Genomic DNA, 17,514 nt, shown 5'->3' with positions numbered 1-17,514 from the left:
AGTGTTTCTCCTTAAAATACCTGCCACTCCTGCACACCTCCAAGCAGATGTTGTGGTTCCATGTGTTTCATGGCAGCTTGCAGGCTCCAGCTGAGCTACATGTGTCCTCTCTGGACGTGTTTCTTGCTCATCTCCTTTCTCTGTCCAGCTGGCAGTGGAATTGGAAGCACATGTCTGCCTTGGGGCAGAGCATGTAGTGAAAGTGCAAGGCTTGGGCGGCAACATGTGACTGCTGTTGTGCCCTGGCTGTTTCTGGGCTTAGAATCATAGAATCGTAGAATGTGTTGGGTTGGAAGGGACCTTTAAAGGTCATCTAGTCCAACCCCCCTGCAGTAAGCAGGGATATCTTCAACTAGATCAGGTTGCTCAGAGCCCCATCAAGCCTGGCCTTGAATGTCTCCATCCAGAGGCTTGCCTGCCTCTGTGTGTGTCTCTGGAGAAAGATATGCCCCAGGTGCCTAGCAGCTCCAGGCTGTTTTTGGGGTTGTTGGGTCCCTTTTGCCAGTTGTATATTGCTGAGTCAGAGAGATAGGAAAGGTTTTGGAGAAGAGTAGGTCTGCAGGCTCGAGTCAAGTGGCCTCTCGGTACAAATACTTGCCGAAGGAAGGAGGGAGGGTGGGCAGGTGCTTGTGTACGCAGGTCCTCAGTCTTTGCAAACAAGCCCACCAGCCACCTTATTTTCAATAGCATGCCCTAAAACTTTTTCTTGGCTTCTTTACAACTTGGATGTCCTGTGAGGCTTCCTTTTTTTTGAAATCTTAGGCCTGTCTATGACCTCTTTATTGGACTTGCCTTTTGTTTGATGCTTGTGCTCCAAGCAAAAATTGAGGCACAAACCAGTAGGAAAAATGTAGAGCTGTCCGTATGGATGCTCTGTGAATATAGCTGAGGAACTGGGACTTCTGTTCCAATTTTTAAAGTGCGCAAGGAACTTTAGTTGGTGACAGACAGTGTTAGTGACCCTGTTTCTACTTACTGTTACATTTTGGGGTTTTTTCTCTAAGCCTGGCATTCCCTGGAGTTGATTTCATCTTGTGGCATCCCTGCTGTTGTGGTTGATGAAGTAGTGTGATTTCTTGGAGAGAGTGATAGTAGTTCAGTCCTGCTTGAATAACGGTTCTAGCTGGACTTTAGTAAGGCCTTTGACATAGCTTCTTGAAAGATCCTCATAGAGAAGCTGTTGATGTACGGGCTGGATGAGCAGACAGTGAGGAGAATTGGAAATGGGCTGAATGTTCGTGCCCAGAGGGTGGTGATTGTCAGTGCAAAGTCTATTTGGAGGCCAGTAGCTAGCAGCGTAGCCCAGGGGTCAATACTATGTCCAGCCTTTCCTTAATGATCTGGATGACAGGGTAGAGTGGACCCTTGGCAAGTTTGCTGATGACGTGGTACTGGGAAGAGTGGCTGATACACTAGAGGGTCATGCTGCCATCCAGAGGGACCTCAACAGCTTGGAGAAATGGGCCAACAGGAACCTTACGGAGTTCAACAAGTGCATGAAGTGCAAAGTCCTGCACTGGGGGAGGAACAAGTGCAGACACCAGCATACGCTTTCCAACTGGAAAGCAGCTTGGCAGAAAAGCTCCTGTGTGTCCTGGTGGACACCAAGTTGAACATGAGCCATCAGCGTGCCCTTGCAGCAAAGTGACCAATGGTAACCTGGGCTGCATTAGACCAAGTATTGCCAGCAGGTCAGGGGAGATGGTTGTTCCCCTTTTTATTCAGTGCTGGTGAGGCCACACCTGGAGTGCTGTGTCCATGAATGTGGTCAAGGGACTGGAGCATCTCTTCTATGAGACAAGGCTGAGAGAGCTGGGACTGTTCAGCCTGGAGAAGAAAAGGCTCGGAGGGGAATCTTATCAATCTATGTAAATACCTGAAGGGGGGAGGGTGCAAACAGGACGGAGCCAGGGTCTTTTCTGTGGTGCCCAGTGCCTGGACCAGGGGCAGTGCGCACAACTGGAATGCAGGAGGTTCGCTCTGAACATTAGGAAATGCTTTTTTTCCTTGTGAGGGTGACTGAACACTGGCAGAGGTTGCTCAGGGAGGTTGTGGAGTCTCCATCTTTGGAGGTGTTCAAAAGCCGTCTGGACATAGTCCTGGGCAACTGTCTCTGGGTGGCACTTTTTGAGCAGGGGGGATGGACCAGATGACCTCCATAGGTCTCTTCCAACATCAGCCATTCTGTGATTCAGTGAACATCAGGATTTCATCAATATAAATGGAAAAATTCATCACACTCTCCATATCTTATCTGTTTTCACCCTGTTTCCACCTTTCCTGGCTTGGGCTGGACCGCCAGTTGATGTGAGTCAGCATAGTTCCACTTAACTGCAATTAACATTCAGAGTTAAGCTGAGTAATTGTTGCCAACAGTCTGGTCCTTCTCTGTCAGACAGCAGGAGGGTTCAGCATGCACTTGCTCACCTCTGATGCAGGAAAGCTGCAACTACACAAGGAAAGCACGTAGCAAAGGTACCAAAGAAATCCATCCTCCCCCTTTTTCAGAGGACTCAATTCTCGTTCTTTATTTCTGAAAACTAGTTATCCTGTCAATTATTGATGATCATCATCTTGTTGGTTAAATAGTTTCTAGGACAGATTGTTTATGCTTAAGGGCTACGGCAAAGTCCCATTCAGCAAGTTTTTACATCATTATTTGCCAGAAGCACCAATGCATTCTACAAGAAAGCCCCCACTGTGAGCATGTGCACTTCTGCTATCACTATTAGCAAGAAAATGTTGAATTTAGTTAACTTTTGGTTTGACACTGCACAGCTGATTCTACCATTGGTGTCAACGTTGCAAAGGTTGAGAGGAATCAGTTATCATATCTGATATCTCCATGAGTTTACTGATGAGTTTGCATTTACTCCGTGTGTAAATGGAGGCCAGATGCTGCTCCACAAACGTAATTCCATTTCTATAATACTGGGGGATTTGCTCTGCAGGGCTGACTCCCAGGGAACGAGGTGGGTAGTTGAAGGTGAGGGAGCCCAATATCTCCACCTACCTGAGCTTTCTGGTTTTGTGTGGGAGCCCAAGGAGTTTCTGCAGGGGGTATAAGAGTGAGATCTTTGAGTTTTTCAGTCGTGTTGTACATGTCAGCTGAAGATGGAGTAAATGCGAGCGCGAGACTCCCACGATGGTGCTCTGTGTTGCAGTAAAAGCAGCAGCTCTGAGCAGCTGTGCACAGGAGGGTCAGCTTCAGCTGTTTGGGCAACAGTTGCTGCTCCAAGGGCCACTGGGGTCTCCTCCAAAGCATGGGCCTGGGTGGGCTTGGTCAACGAAAGGGCCAGAGTGCTGAGAGAAACCAAAAATTCAGCATACCTGGGGACCAATCCCGAAGCCTCTTCTCAAGCAAGTAAGCTGTAACGTAACTTCACTGCCATAGGTTTGTGCGTGGGCATTGCAAGATCAGTAAAAATTAGATGATTAGATGTTAGATGATATTTAAGTATGCGCATCTGTCTATTCAAAGGAAGATGGAGGGATGCAGACCTCAATCCAGAATGTGACCTATAGCGTACCTGGGAGCACCTGCTGTGCTGCCAGTGGTACACGTGGTGGGGACTGGTGGCCCGTTTGTCCCCAGTTCCTCCTTGCAGTGATTTCATGCCTGCTCTGAGTCCAGGTTGCTCTGTGTTGCTCAAGTTTTAGAAGGTTAGATGTGACGCAATGAAAGGTGTTACAGGCGCCAAAGTGGGATAACAAGTAGTCACGGCCTGTTAAGGGCACTGGTTTCCAAATGTCTTACAAGCAAGGCTGCTCTATGACTAAAATAAGAAGCAGATCTTGCCATTCCTGTGGTTACCAGGGTGTGCACTGCAGTCTGCACAGCCTTATCAGTTCTCCACCAGCAGTGTTGGCTGAGTAATGTGTGTTTTCACTACAGATACTATTCTGTGTCTGCCTTGCAGTATGTCTTGTGACTTTTAATTTCAGTTTTCCCTGGGAGTAGTCAGGCAACTATTGTTACCCAGTATTTGTCAGATTATCGCCGCTGCGTGTGTGTTTCTTTCAGTCATATTGATCTGACCTGTTGCCAGTTAAAGAAAGAAATGCATTTCTTAATACATTTTTCTTTCCTCCAAGGAATCGGCTTTTTTTAAGCAGAAAATAGTTACATTTCTTAGCTGTTTTCCTGTGTGGTTAAGATAGGGCAGTACATGAGGCCAGGACCTCGCTTGACCCTGTAAACGCTTCCTGTAGCACATCTCATTTCATGTAGCACCAGATCAGGACTGCTTCAGCAGTAGGTCATGGCTTTTTGTTGGTAGACCAGGGTGGAGGCCAGCTGTTAAGGACGCCCCAGCAGACCCAGGCTGAGAAACCCCAGAGGACCCAGGCTGAGGTTAAGCAGGTGTTATTTGGCCATGAACTGAGCTGTATACAGGCGCTTCCTGTCCCATGGGCAGAGGACTTTGATCTTCTGGGTCATCAAGTCACCAAGAGTAATGATTGCTGAAATTACTTCATTAAATCATCTAGAAGTCTGGCTTCTACTCATTTCTTTCTTGAGTCCAGAAGTTGGTAACCCCGTATCTGGCTCACGGCTGTTCCTGCTTGGTGTCCCTTGTGGTAGAGCTGCTGCCATGTCAAGCACCAAGACATGCTGTCCCTCCCGTTGTGCCTCCCTCTGTGCCATGTCCACTCCTGGCAGGGTGCTGGCCTTGGCTGCAGAAGGCCTGCTTGCTTTGCCCACCTTGACCTGGGGGAAGACAAATGTTTTGTTTTGTTTTGTTTTGTTTTGTTTTATTTTATTTTATTTTATTTTATTTTATTTTATTTTATTTTATTTTATTTTATTTTATTTTAATTTTTATTCTATTTTATTTTTCACTTAAAAGCTATCCATCAGTTTGTCAATTGAAAGAGGAGGCAGTCTTCTACGCCAGTACTTACACGCGTGTAAGCGTGCTGCTCAGCTGAAACGTTAAAGCTGAAGCTGAGTGCTACATCCTTTATTGAAATGGCCAGTGTATACTTCAGCACATCTGCAGTTGCAGGTGGGGGTGAAGTAGTTCTCATCATTATGTCCAGTTGTTAGGGTACAGTTAGACGCTGGAGATAACTTTTTCATGTATAATTTATTAGGTAAATGGTCCTGTAATTCTCTGTGCTAAAGAGGGAAGTGAAAAGCAACTGAGTGAGACCACCATTTCTGGATGTTACTAGTGGCGGCTGCTATTAGTCAGAATTAGAAACTGTAAAGGACCTATACCCTTTTACAAGTACTCAGCAAAACACTAAGTTACTGATGGTCAGTTAAAAGCAGTTTGCTGTTTAATAGTGGTTTATGATTATTTTCAGACACAGATGAGTGAGGAGTTACCTGGAGCAACTTGCAGTTGTCCAGCCACAACTGAAGCAGCCTGCGGTAAAGATGAATACAGGGAGGCTCACACATCAGAGGAGCTCAGCAGATGACCGGGGGCTTGCCCAGGGCCTGAAAGACGAGGTCAGGGTGGATGTGGGGGTATTATGAACAGCAGATGTCAAGGGGATAGAACAAAGGATTAAAACTAAAGGAGTCGAGCATGAGAGAGCAATGGCCACGTGGAGATGCAGCTAAGACGCTGAAGTGCAATAACATGAGCCAAGCGTCAATGAAGAGCAGCCAGGAGAAGCAGGTAGCTAAAAGAACAGCCAGCAGCTAGGTTTATTTCAAGTCTCTTGGCATGCATGAGACATCCCCTTCAGGTGTGCCTGATAGCCAGAGGACACAACAGCTTTAGCTGTAGCTCTTTTATCTCCAACTGTTGTGATTTATGTGCTCGGTTCTCTGGGCTGGTGCCTCGCCTGCCATTAAGAGCGCAGGCAATGCGTTGCAGGATTTTTAGGGTAAATCATTTTTCAGCCAACGTAACCCACCAATTCCCAAGATTTCAAGACAGTTGGATGAAGTGGTGAAAATACCATTCTTCTGCTGGTGGCTGCTCTGCTCACCAGGAGTCCTTGAGAAGAAAATTTCATCTTTCTTCTACTTAGCGCTGTGCTAACAAGCGCTTGTGAGCAGACTGTAATTCACAGAGCGATGGGGCAGAAACTGATGCAACCTGCTCTGAGGCCCCGGAGCAGTCCCAGCTCCAGGGGCTGTGTTTTATCATTGGTCTCCCTGGGCAGGCTATTAACAGTGGAGATTTGCCCCCAGTTTTTGCCACTGCAACAATGAGGGTTTGCCACCTCTTTGCTCCCTAATACACATAAAAAGGAGACGTGCAGCTTCGCATCCAGTTTTTGGGGTGAGAAGCGAGAGGCATAAGCAGCAAACGATATGCAAAACCAACTCCCTTTCTGCCACATGCCAGGGTTTCATGAGCCCCAGGTCTTTTCCATAAGATGTCCTACATCTGCATGCAGGAGCTTGGGAAGCCTAAAACTCTACATCCTAATTTAGCCAGGCTGTCTAATGAGACATACTGGACCATCAGCAGCCTCAATAGTTTTTCGTGGCTGTGACTGTCTTTGGGGATTGCTTCATGTCTTGAGGTTTTTACCAGAGCCTGCGGAAGGGAAGTAGCAGACACCAGGTGAAAAGTGGTGGGAGGGGGATGATTCATTTCTGGGTTCCTTCGCAACTCACAGCCTGAACGCCTCCCCGATGGGCTGGGCTTGGCGCAGCGGGGTTTGTGGTCATTTCAGAGCATTCGTTTGCAAGTGCTGATACTGTCCGGTTATATTTTAGGTGTCTCATTTTACTGAAAAATGAAAGGATTTTGTTTATGGTGATGAATAAAAAGAGAGAGGTGGAGCCTCAGGGAGTATGCAGCCATGACCACCTGGTTGCACAGGGACAGAGGCTGCAGGCAGGTTTGCATCTTACACCGAGCTGGGTCGATGGCAGGTCTGCCCGCCCTGCGTGCCACTATCACTGTTCCCTGCCTATGAAGAGAAGAGCAGGGTGTGAAAAATTAATGTAATAGGACACAGAAATAAAGAGTTGTGATTGTGGTTATTTCATTGCCATAGTAAAATAAAGCAAGGATATCTGATAGTTTTTTGTTTGTTTGTTTGTTTGTTTGTTTTAAATTGTGGCAAATGTTACCAAAATAGAGTTTAGGTTCCTGGTAGCTTTTCAAGTCACGTAGCCTGTGCTTAGATACAATGTTGGTAATGGCTTAATAGTATTTTTCCTTAAAACGTATGTTCATCTACAAAGCAATCTATCTATGTTGTACAGCATGCAAAAGGTTAAAGTAATAAACCTTAACCTCAGGCAGGTTTTAAGGTTGTGTTGGAGAAGGACTCCTCAAGTTCTTAAATGCCTGCTTGGAGCGGCCTCCACTTTAGGAGCACTTTGAGGCTCAGAGAAGTCCTACATATTGAAAGAGGAGGCTGTGGCCTTACGTGGGGTTACAAAACTCCCAGTTATTCTTCTGAAGGTGTCTGTTTATTCGCAGTGCCAAAAGACGAATTTATTCTTTCCTCTGCACTTTCAGAAGAAGCCCTTGTGCCCTTTAAAAACTCAGTAGGAGTTTGTGGTTAATTTACAGAATTAACAGAGATGGAAACCTGAGCAGTTCAGTGCTTCTGTTCTCACTGGAATGACATGGTTTTGACTCATGGGGCTTTGTTACCAAACACAAGGAATGTTTTGTTCCAGCAACATACTCAAATGCAGCAACGGGGGGCACACATGAGGCCGGTGTCACGCTTCAGCAGATGGGGCAGTAACTTCATAAAGTGGCTACCTCAATAACCTGTAGTCTTTAGAATATATGGCCCTTCTGGCAGTGCTTACAGATTTACATATCAAAAAGAGTAGTGCATATGGTCCTTTTAATGCTTTTGAACTACGATATACAATTGTCCATTTCTAAATGATTTAATTACCGGTTACTGAAGTCAGGGACTTCGATACAGTGTTACATGAAGAAATACATGTCTCTCTTATGGATGCTGAGGATAGTTTTCCACTTTCAACGGTATTCACATATTCAGGACTCAAATCCCCATTATCCATCACTTGAGAGTAGGGCAGAATCTTGTCATAATATTACATTATAATCCTTCCGAAGATAATGAGGTGACTCTTGTTGCATTTCAAAACAGTGTGACCAAGATGAGGATTTGATCGAGCAGCTACACTCTTCCAGAAGTACTGAGGTACTTGCAGCTATTTGATATTGGGCTATTTTGGCCCTCAATCGAGAAATAAATAGGTCAGGCAGGGCCTTTGAAAGGAATTTAATAGATACATCTCACACTTGCTGAGAAGCATGAAGCTCTCCTGCTAAAATGAAATTGGGTTCATGAAAGGTCACAGTTATCTTTTAAAGTGAGTTTTTGCATGTCTGCAGAGCAAATGTTGCACTAAATATAAGGGTAGAGTCTCTGTTTTATTGCTCCAAGTTTTCTTTCTTCCTCCAAATTACAATATAGCTTCCTGCAAGCTAAGCAGCCAGCCTGCTAGATGTGACTTTTTGCTTTATTGCTATATAGTGACATACCAAACTAGTAGGGCATCAAGCATTAATTACAAGAACCATGAACTGCCAAAATAAAAGGAAAATAAGTTTTTTAAATTATTTCATTGGTGACTTTTAAGTCCTGCCGAAAGTTTTTCAGAAACTATTGTGACATGGATAACAATCCCAAGTTGGCTTTACTCTAAAGCTGATTTTGCCTTTATAAGCAAAATCACTTACAAATTTGGGAAAGGGTCTGAAAAGGACTTCATATATCTTTAAGTATATGTGGATGTCCACATAGATAGATGTGTAGATGTCTATGCATGTGTATGTGTCTATCTACATTTACATACAGATGTATGAAGCATTTATAGCTATACTTTTCTCCATCCTAAACTTCCAGCAGAAGTGCCTTGCCACTGAATGTGGTGTCACACAAACAGGTGATTTCGCATGTGGCACAATGGACGGGGTGGAAACCTCTGGTGGAGAGAAGAGTTTAAATGCCCCCTTGGGGCTGGCAGCTAAAGCAAAACAAAACTTTCCCCCAGCCTGCTAAAACAGATCTGCTTTAGGAGGTGTCCATCCTTCCCCTTGAAGCTCCTTGCCCTCCTCAGCCCCATACAGTGCGGAATTACAGTGCCCTCCGAAGTGCGGTTTGCATGCTGCTGCGGTAACAAGAATTGGCAGGCCAGTCGCCATTTCAGACCCCTTCTCTAACCCAGCTATGCTGGATACTAATATCGCTGAGGGGACTCTGCAGCCCCCTCAGGGCCATGGGATCTGCAGGCTGCTGCAGCCCTTGTTGCTGTGGGCTTGCTGTTATAGAATCATAGAATCGTAGAATGGTTTGGGTTGAAGGGACCTTAAAGATCATCTAGTTCCAACCCCCCTGCCATGGGCAGGGACACTTCCCACTAGACCAGGCTGCTCAAAGCCCCATCCAGCCTGGCCTTGAGCACTTCCAGGGATGAGGCATCCACAGCTTCCCTGGGCAACCTGTTCCAGTGCTCACCACCTTACAGTTCCCCGTGTCCCACTCCCAGCTGACTCAGAGGTGACACTGCCACAGCAAGCCCCCCTCAGGCTGCCCTTCAGTGTCACCAAGTGCAGCACTATCCACACCTGGGGTTCACTAAAGAAGTTAAATTGGAAGAATTGCAGAATTGGAAAGCCCCGCTTTCTCGATAGGGTTGTGGGGCACCCCTGCCCCTATTACTACCTTTTGTATATCTCAGCTACCTTGTTGTGGGCTGATGTATGAACCTGCAGCTACCTCCTTCCTGGGCCATGATCTTAAAAGCTCATGAAGAGGAGCAGGGACTGCCTTACACTCCCTGACTCAACCTTTCACAGCCTACAGCCCAGACCCTGGGGTCGGGACACTTCCCAGCTGTGTCATGTCAACACAGCTGAAGCAAGGACCAGCTTGGCTCTAGGTCAGGGGACATTTGGCTTTGAGAGCGGCACACAGTGACTGCAGCGCCGTGACACTCTGCCCCTTGTCAGGGGCTCCGGCCAGGTGGAGGTGGCCCCAGCTTGCTCTAAGCCTGCAGGCAGTCCTCTGGGCCACTCGGGCTGGGGTAAGTCATAAATAAGTGATGGTGTTGTTCAGGTCCTATGGAAAGTTTGGGTTTGGAAAGCTGGGATAGTCCTTCCTGAATATTGGGATGTACTTGTGTTTGGTTAAATAGAGGCCTGGAGGATGTTTGTCATTGAATAACACAACAGAAAGAAATACAGGAAAAACACTGTTTTACAAGTGCAGGACGTGGTCTGCAGCCTGTTACTCTCCTGCTCACACATTAGGTCCACACCAAGAAAATGGTTTAAGGGAACTGCCCTGTCCGGCGCCTGCAGGAAGGCCCGGAACAATGGCCAATGCAGGAAGGATGTTGCAGGTGGATACGGCACATTTCTGGCAAGGTGTAGAGCACAGGAGAAGGCACCATGGCTCCAGCGGACGCCAGATGTTTTATGACTTTTCAGTATGTTTTGCAAAGCATCCCATGGATGATTGCAGAGCTGAGGAATAAGACTAATGGCAGGCTGTGTTAATACAGGGTGGTTTTATACTGTAAAGGTGGTATTTTGTGGCCTCTTCATTTCAAAGGTGGGAATCAATCGAGGCTGAAGTGAAAAGGGGGTTAGAGATTAGCACTACGCTTGGGAGAGCAGGAGTGAAGGTCAAGGGCAAGACTGAAGAAGGAGATGATGCAAGTGGCTAGGGAGCTGGGATTTTGAGAGAAGAGGGTGTTTCTTGGGAGCAGTGAACCAACGGGCTCTCCGGGCATGGCAGCTGCAGGGCTGTGTCCCAACACAGCTTCTGCTCCCTGGCCCCATGATGGAGGGGTGTTGTAGCAGCTGGAGCTTGGCGTCCGAGTCTCCATCCTCCCAGCTGACTCCCGGAGCCTACCCCAGCCCAACAGAGCTGCTGGAAGCCTCCTTGTAACCCCTCCAGGGCAGCAGTCAACGCAGAATATGGCTCAGGCTTTTGAGGTGTTCATCAGGGAAGAAGGAGTGTATAGCAGAACAGATAATTTACAACCAAGAGGGAAACCAAAAGAACTTTTCAGGCATGTAAGGCCAATAGGAAATCAGATGGTGTTAAGATGCCACTGGACAAGGACACTTTTAGCATTCATACAGTGTCGCAGTTCTGCTCGTGGTAAGAATTATTTGGTGGGCAGTATGGTACAGTGGATTACTGGGTTTCATTCTCCACAGCTGATATTTAGCTACCCTCTTTCACAGGTATCAAAAATACTTAAGTGGCAGCAAAGTAAATAAAGCCTTACCACAAAGGCTGGGCATGAGCAATGATAAGCAATGGCTTTTGCTACTTGTATTACGTATCATGTTTAGGAAACTGGTTCCAGAGGTAATTGGTGTAGGAGCCTGAAGAGGATGGCCTAACGTGCTGGCCTTTGCCAGTGGGCTATGAGGTTGATGCGATTGTGAGTCTGTAGTAAGGTAGCAGGCATGCTGTCCTTCTGAGGGCTGAAAAGATCTTGGCTAAATCCCAGCAAGACAGGAGGAGAGACCCTGGAGCAGATCTCAACATGATAAAAATGGAGACTCTTCCTCCTGTTTTTTGAAACATTTTCTCTGATACAGGCCAGCGATGACTTGGAAATAATACGTGCACCTTCAGCAAGTCTTCTGAATTATTCCTACATTATTTCTGTCTGGTTTAAATTGGTTGAATAGCTATGGGCTCATTCTGCTGTTACTTTGGTGTTTGCCAGCTTTCAGATTCACTGCATATGTCCTTATCTTCATATTTGTATTTGTGACTCTCCCAAAGTTTTACAGGACATAGCACATCTCCAAAGATTGTTATTCATTATATAAAACCTGCTGAACTGGAGTCCAAGTTCTAGCCGTTCTCTGTTGGCCACTATTTATTTGCCATTCATAAACTTTTATTGAGTAACACCAGGCGGCATTCAGGCAGCGCAACAGCCGGGAGGTGAACTGAGCCATTCACAAACAAGTCGCAGGCTGAGAGTCACCCGTAGACACTGGTTGGTGAATCATACTGAGCAGCGAATACATCCTGAACATCAGGATCCTTTCACACTCTGAGGGAAGTGTTGCAGTTTTACTCATTTGATCTGCATATTGCTCTCCATAGGCTCTCATCCCAACATGTTTCTTTTTGCCATAGTTCAGGGACGTATTATGAAATCTGGGATTCTGCTAAATTCAAGCAAACTTCTTGCTGAGCATGGCATTCAGGATCTTGATTCTGCCATAAGATATGTCAAGCATATGGCTGTATAGCAATACACCAAAATGTGAATTTACTTCAAGTTGCAAGAGGAATCCTACACACACGTACACAGGGCTGTGCTCAGACAAGGCAGGAGCACGCGCGCTGCAGCTGTAAGTGGAAAGGAGACTACAGCTCCACAGGCTTTTCCTGTCACCACTGCAGCCTTATAAGCCCACTTGTGGGTAGAAGTGCAGAGTTAACAGCTAAGGGCAAAAGATTTTGCCTGTGGGTGAATCTTACCACGCTGGTTATAATGTGACTTTTGCCTGGATAATGGCAAATGCCAGGGAAGGGGGTGAGAAAGAGATACAAAGCTCTTCACTATAAATATTTCTTGTTGAAAATACCCTGGAACAAGTACTTCTGAGTCTCACTTTCACCTTTTTCTTAACCCTCTTTGGTATTGCTTAGATTGCAGTGACACCCTGTGGTACCAGCTGCTGGTGCAGCACTGGGCAGTAGTTCGTTCAGGAAGCCAGTATAAGATCGCAATAACAAAAACTCCAGGGACGTTACTAATTCATCTTCACAGACTGCATCCTCCATCCTCCCTGACTGCCTTTGCGCTAAGCAGGATGCACCTTTCTGGATTTAAATGTCCTGGAAATAGCTGCTGCCTCTTTCCGAGCATTTGTGCAGTGCCTGCGTAGTGAGTCTCTCTGGTTCGACTCACATCTCTTGGCTTTACAGTAAGAAGAACCGGCTGTAGTAACAAACCAGTATCGCATCACGGTGCATCTTTGCTATGGAACTTAGTGAAAGTGCTTGCTGCCTCTTTGCTTGCCCTGGGGAGCAAGGAAGGCTTGTGGTTGGAGGGGACAGTGCTCATCTTGGGTATTTTCTCTCTTTCAGGGGGTTCACGAGTCGAAAGGTGTGACTGAAGATTATTTGAAACTGGAATCCCTGATCCAGAAAGTCGTTTCTCCTTACTTGGGCACATACGGTCTGTATTCCAGTGACGGACCCTTCACGCACTCTTCCTGTATCTTGGGTAAGAATAACAGAGACTCGATTTAACACGGCCCAGAGGGCTTCACCAAAACCTTGGTCTGCACAGGGCCAGGGCCCACGCGAGAGGAGACTGCCAGTATTGGCACAATGCAGTCAGGCTCCTTTTCTAAGGACACGCTCTTTGCAACAGGCAAAGTCACAGTGAAACTTGCCAGTGGCAGAAGATGAAAACAGATCATTGTAACAGTGGTCATTAATAAATCTGTGCATCTAGAGTGTGTTTAGCGTTCCATTCTACCTTTTAATGTCAGAGGTTTAACACAGGACACTTTATGGACAGTGAGAGCTTGAAGCAGGAAGCCATTTCTAGAGTGCTGAGTAGTGTCTGTTCATTAGCGCACAAAGATCATACAAGGCTGTTTAAAGCAGGGAAGAGAGTAGGAATTTGTCTTAGAGAAGACAAAGCGATAAGCCTTCAAACATGTAAAAGCTTTCTGCAGAGTGGAAGGTAGTAAGCTGTTCTCCATCCCACTGGAGATAAGAAAAAGAGTGGACCACCCGTAGCAGGGGAAATTCAGTTTACATGGAAGGAAAAATCTCTAATGGTACATAAAACGCCTCTGGAGGCTGTTGAATCTTCACTGCTAGAGGTGCTATATATGTGTCATATACATAGGCATCCAAAAGGAGCAAGGTGGGTAAACATGGTCCTGCCTGGTGACAGAGGATGAGTGAGTGACCTTGAGTCCCTTCCAGCATATTTTCTATGATTCTTTGAGTTCTGAAGCATTCAATGACTTCTGTGAAGGCAAAATTTGGATGAGATGAAGGTCTTTTGAATATCCTGCGTAATACTTCAGTCTGTCGAAAATTACCATCATAAATCTAAAGGGAAATGTGGTAGTAACTGAGTATTTTAATATAAATACTGCGATGGCCTGCTTCAATAGAGAAAATAGAGAGGAAAATAAGTTCAATGGTGTGTTTTCTATGCAGTCAATCTGTTTGCTTGTCAGAAGTGGTCAATAAGGTAGTTGATTTTCCCCGACAGCTAAATGGAAAAATGGTTTTATTGCAGTAGGCATTTAAGAAACAAATCAGTTTCATGTGAATAAGTGGAGGCCATTTATTTATGGAAAATGGTTCAGGATTACTACTTTGTATTCGTTGCTTGCCATTAAAAGGCCACAAGCATTTAAATGGAGCCCCAAACTGACATTTTCTGAATACAAGCTTCTGTATCTCGGGGCAGAAAAAATGCACTGAAAGAGAATAAAACTCCCGTGAAGTGCGTTATTAGAAAATAAATGTTGTATTATATGACTGCAGAAGATAGGAAGGTTTTGGTGGACTGGGCACTTGCCCTTGATGCGATCTGTGTCTCTACCCCTGGATAGGTCTTACTGTAGACAGTGAACCTGGATCTGAGGGAGTTGAGCACATCAGTCTCTGCTGCTTTTAAACTAACAGATCTAGTTCTGTCCAGCTATTTTGGTAGTATTATTTAAAGCTTTGACATATTTTCCTTGGGACTGGCGAGGCCTCTGACCCCTTTTCTTCCCCATCTGGCCAGCACACCCAGCCTTCCCCTCCAGGCAAGCCTTGGTGTGACCAAAAAGCCAGAGTTCCCGTGGTAGGGCAGCCCCAGGGAACCTTTTCTGTTTGCCAGGTCAAACTCCTAACAAAGAAAAAGTCCAGAAGTGAACTTGGCTCAGTTGATTTCACTGCTGAGGCAGAAACAACTGCAAAATACAATCTTCAGTACAGAAACGGGCTTTTTTACTAGTACAACATATGATTGAAATTTGTGTCTAGGTAAGCACATAATTATACATAAGTATAATTTTAGGATAGGCTCATATTTGTAAAGGAAATGGTGTGGTTTGGAGGGGAACATATACCAGCATCCTAACTTAAAGCCAACAATTTATATGCAGTGGCTGTGGTTGACTTCCAGAGTGTAACTCAGTTCTCTTCTCCAGCCGTGCCCCTTTCATGGGGATGGCGAAATCAGAGTAGCAGGGAGAAACCTTCAAACGTGAGTCTGAACAGCAAAGTCTGCAGAAAGTTTTCATGATGATCATTTTGGTCTAGCTGCCGAAGGGCGCTCCCACCCTAAACCACCGTTGGCAGATCTCTGTGCTGACTTGCTGCCACCTGCTGCTCGTTCTTTGGGAAGAGCCCCCTTGGTTAAGAGCAGCATTCATACAATCACTGCCAGATCCAGTGCAGGTTTGTTCCCCAAAAAAGGTTGCCGTGGGCACAGCCCTCCATTCAACGTTTCCAAACACTCTTGGTGCTCTCTCCTTTGTGTGGTCTCTGGACGATGCTTTGCATCTAAGTTTTTCCAGAATTATTAGTAAGACTGCCTGTCTTAATACCTGTGCCCCAAATTTGAAGAGACCTGATTTTCCCAAGGTGAGGGGAGAAGGTAGATTTCAACTGCTAGAAATTAGTGATGACTTTTATAGCCTGAACAATAACAGAATAGTGCCTTCTGTTCTTGTCTAAAGAAAGCATTTGCAATTGTATAACAGGTCTCCCACAATATTTACTGCTTTACTCCACCTGCTGAAGTTGTACGAATATAAGGGCATCTTAGCTGTTATTTGTAAAGATATGTCTGGGGCCTTCAATACACTAAAGAAATCTAGGAAATCTGAATCCTATGGATCTATAAAACCAGCAAAATGTATTCTTTTAAAAAAGTTTTTGTCATTCAAGAAAAGCTCGTGAATATTAAGGCCTGGACTTTCCTTTTGAACACTTGTAATTATTAGTACCACAAAAATGGGAGACTTTGTAGATATTACTGCGGATCTTTCTCTATTTACAGAGAAGCGGTTCTTCAGGCGTTCAAAATCGGGTGACATCCTTGCCAAGAACCCCGTGGTGCGATCAAAAAGCTACAACAACCCACTGCTGACACCAGTGGCCGAGTACGAAACCGAGGGCATGGCTGCCAATGGAACGGGCATCCGAAGGCACTCTGTTTCAGAAATGACCTCCTGCCTGGAGCTACAGGGGTACTCCAACCTCACCACCATCATGGACAATGGTTCCAAGAGCTCCATGACGGCCACGAAAAGCTCGCTGTCAGGAGACCAGGAGAGGCCCAGCACTGGGTCGGTGCAGTGCTCTAGCAAACTCAGCACAGTTGAGCAACAGAAAGGACTCTTCCACTCGATGGATGACCCACATAGGTCTTTTGAGCTGGACAGGGACCCTTCCTTGATTCCAGTTCCCTCTTCCAGCCCTGAGAACATAGTGGATCAAATTTTGGAGTCAATCGACTCTGATTCTGAAGGCATTTTTATTGATTTTGGCCGAGGCTGTTCCAATTCATCAGCATACAACGTGGACGTGAACAGACAGAGCATCATGTGAAGGACATTGGGAGACAAACCTTGGATTTTAATATTATATATGAAAGTTAATAACGCATTGAGTCAGACTACGGGCAAACTGTATATGTCTAGGGAAGAACCTCTGTTGTAGGTCGTCACAGAGGTACTGAAGTACACAAACACAAGTTTACAGCAGGCGGAAATCTGCTGCGAGGGGGGAAGAAAAATCCAACCCCTTCTCCCTGTCCCCGTCACTCTGGAGTCGGATTTCCTATTGTCTTTATAAACATGGAGGTTCACAAGCTGACAAGTGTCTGGTAAAATGCTATTAGTGCAGCTGGCAGTGTTCATTCAGTAAAACAGCCTAGCAAATACCTGTGTTCACTTTTAATTTTCTCAAGAGATTTCCTGTAGACGGCAGGTTGTTCTCTGAACTGTAACACCTCAGCCAGAGTAAATACATGTCCTTTTAAAAAAAAAACAAACAAAAAAGCCAGAGGCTGCGTGCCTTCATGCCACAGAACACAGTGATAGGGAAGTCTCTTTTAGTCTTTTTCTTGTACATCTTGTATGTCCTCCTTTGCCTAATGGTGAGGTAGAATTCTTGAAGAAAGGCAAATAAACAGAAATGTGCTACCTGATGTCATGTGATGCCTCATGTCTGATGTTCTGTTTCACAGCCAATACCTTGTGTCTGTGAGAGAGTTGTCTTGAAAATGGCTTTTAAGGCCGTGTTAATTTGCTCTGAATGTGGCACTTCCAAGAAATCTGTGCATTGTCAACTCCTGGAGCATCCATTGTATGGAGAGATTCCAGCAGAATTCAACTTACTTGTTTCCTAAATAAATAAAAATGTGGCCTCTCAGTGGAAATCCTCATTATATATTTATGTTCTTAAAGAAATACAATAATGCATATACTGTCAACTACGTATTGATATTTGGGGACGCGAACCTTGCAGCTCTTCTCATCCTGAGCGCTCCCAGCTCTTTGATTCTCCCTCGCAGTAACACGGCGTTGTAAG

General features: G+C 45.6%; 1 protein-coding gene across 8 annotated transcripts in view; it reads left to right on the top strand.

Annotated features, from left to right (window-relative positions):
• The window catches only part of PRR5 (proline rich 5), a 98,844-nt gene extending 81,708 nt beyond the window's left edge, over window positions 1-17,136 (top strand). For all 8 annotated transcript variants that reach the window (XM_074590749.1, XM_074590726.1, XM_074590684.1 and 5 more), the window contains 2 exons: window positions 13,045-13,183; window positions 15,980-17,136. In XM_074590749.1, the coding sequence (XP_074446850.1) occupies window positions 13,045-13,183; window positions 15,980-16,530 (690 nt within the window). In that variant the 3' untranslated portion in view covers window positions 16,531-17,136. The remainder of the gene's footprint in view (window positions 1-13,044; window positions 13,184-15,979) is intronic.
• Window positions 17,137-17,514: the final 378 nt, after the last annotated feature.

This window comes from Larus michahellis, chromosome 1 (genome assembly GCF_964199755.1).
Source record: "Larus michahellis chromosome 1, bLarMic1.1, whole genome shotgun sequence".
NCBI lineage: Eukaryota > Metazoa > Chordata > Aves > Charadriiformes > Laridae > Larus > Larus michahellis.
Note: the sequence above shows the minus strand (reverse complement) of the source record. Positions and strands in the feature narration are given on the sequence as shown.